General features: G+C 38.5%; 1 protein-coding gene across 1 annotated transcript; it reads left to right on the top strand.

The window, feature by feature from the left end:
- Window positions 1-386: 386 nt before the first annotated feature.
- Window positions 387-1,368, top strand: LOC126009672 (sterol carrier protein 2-like). The gene has a single exon (XM_049774224.1). The coding sequence runs from the start codon at window positions 465-467 to the stop codon at window positions 885-887; it is 423 nt and encodes a 140-aa protein (XP_049630181.1). The 5' UTR covers window positions 387-464; the 3' UTR covers window positions 888-1,368.
- Window positions 1,369-1,784: the final 416 nt, after the last annotated feature.

Below are 1,784 nucleotides of genomic sequence, written 5' to 3'. Positions count from 1 at the left end.
GTTCATTTTGATTTGACTTTTGTGCCTGGTGTTAAAAAATGAGTCAGAGCCTATATATGCAAACAATAACAACAGCTGCCACACATACACCTTTATTGTATTTTTAAATCTCTTATCTTTTAAAAAAAAAGAGTTTACTAAACTTTCTGCTATTGTATTAATGACTTTATTGGAGATACAATAATTTTCACAAATATACTTGCTACTGAACTTTTTTTCTTTTTCTTCTCTTCCATTTTATTTTTTAGTTTTTCTTTCTATTTTCTTTCTATGTTTTTTCAGTAACTTTGCTTTTCCTTATCTTGAAACAAATGTATTACAGTCAGTTATGTCAACTATGGGATGTATTTCCTTTAAATAAAAAAAAATATTCAAAAAAGGGAAAGAGGCAAGTGCCCGGCGCCAAGGTGGGTCTGCAGCACAACCTCGGCCTCGGAGGAGCCGTCGTCGTCACGGTCTACAAGATGGGATTTCCCGAGGCTGCCAGAGCTTACCAAATTGAGGCTGCTCCAACTGGCTCTGCAGTTGATGGATTTAAGGCAAATCTGATCTTTAAGGAGATTGAGAAAAAGCTTGAAGAGGAAGGGGAGCAGTTTGTGAAGAAAATTGGTGGTGTTTTTGCCTTCAAAGTGAAGAATGGCCCTAATGGGAAAGAAGCCACATGGGTAGTGGATGTGAAGAACGGCAAAGGATCTGTGCTCCCTAACTCAGACCAGAAGGCCGACTGCACTATCACGATGGAGGACTCAGACTTGCTGGCTTTGATGACTGGGAAAATGAACCCTCAGTCGGCCTTTTTTCAAGGCAAATTGAAAATCACAGGCAACATGGGCATGGCGATGAAGTTGCAGACCCTTCAGCTGCAGCCGGGCAAAGCGAAGCTGTGAAGAACTAATTCCCTCTTGGGCTGGTTTGAAAATCAAGATGAGCTCTATAGATTATCTCTCCCTCTAGTTCACTGTTGGAATTTAGACTGAAACTACACATTGGCAAATAGCATTGAGATGTGTTTTTGAATGGGTGTGTCCAATCTTGTTTTTCATAACTCTGGGTGAAGTGAGCCTTGAATGGTATACTGCTGCTATGCTGAATTGCATACAACCGTGCATTGCGAAGTTAAATATGGTAATTATGGTTTGGGGTAAAATTGAATTTCAGAATAAAATTAGGAACAGCAAAATCCAAAAACTATGTAAACAAAAGCTCTCATTTTGCTTATAAAGTATTTCTAAGGATTATTCTGCTGAAGATTCAATTACAAGTTTTCCTTGGGAGAACTAAGAAAGTGTATAATACCAGTCTTTAGCCATAACTTAGTGTTGTACACTTAATACCTTATACTATTTTTCATTAAAAGTTCTGTACTGGATGGGGCCGGAGAGATAGCATGGAGGTAAGGCGTTTGCCTCTCATGCAGGAGGTCATCGGTTTGAATCCCGGCGTCCCATATATGGTCCTCCCGTGCCTGCCAGGAGCAATTTCTGAGCCTGGAGCCAGGAATAACCCCTGAGCACTGCCGGGTGTGACCCAAAAACCACAAAAAAAAAAAAAAAAAAAAAAAAAAAAAAAGTTCTGTACTGGGATCTTTTTTAAGGAGAAACCCCCCCACAGATTTTTGCATTTCATGCCAACAGAAACGATATTTTCTTCCCAAATCAAAATAAAGGAAATATGATCAGAGCATGAGGGGAAGAAATCTATAGTTGAACACAGGCCTATTTTTAAAATAAAAGTATTTTTAAATGGATTTCCTTCTTGAAAAAAAAAAAATCAATGTATTCAAA

The sequence above is a fragment of the Suncus etruscus genome, chromosome 5 (genome assembly GCF_024139225.1).
Source record: "Suncus etruscus isolate mSunEtr1 chromosome 5, mSunEtr1.pri.cur, whole genome shotgun sequence".
NCBI lineage: Eukaryota > Metazoa > Chordata > Mammalia > Eulipotyphla > Soricidae > Suncus > Suncus etruscus.
Note: the sequence above shows the minus strand (reverse complement) of the source record. Positions and strands in the feature narration are given on the sequence as shown.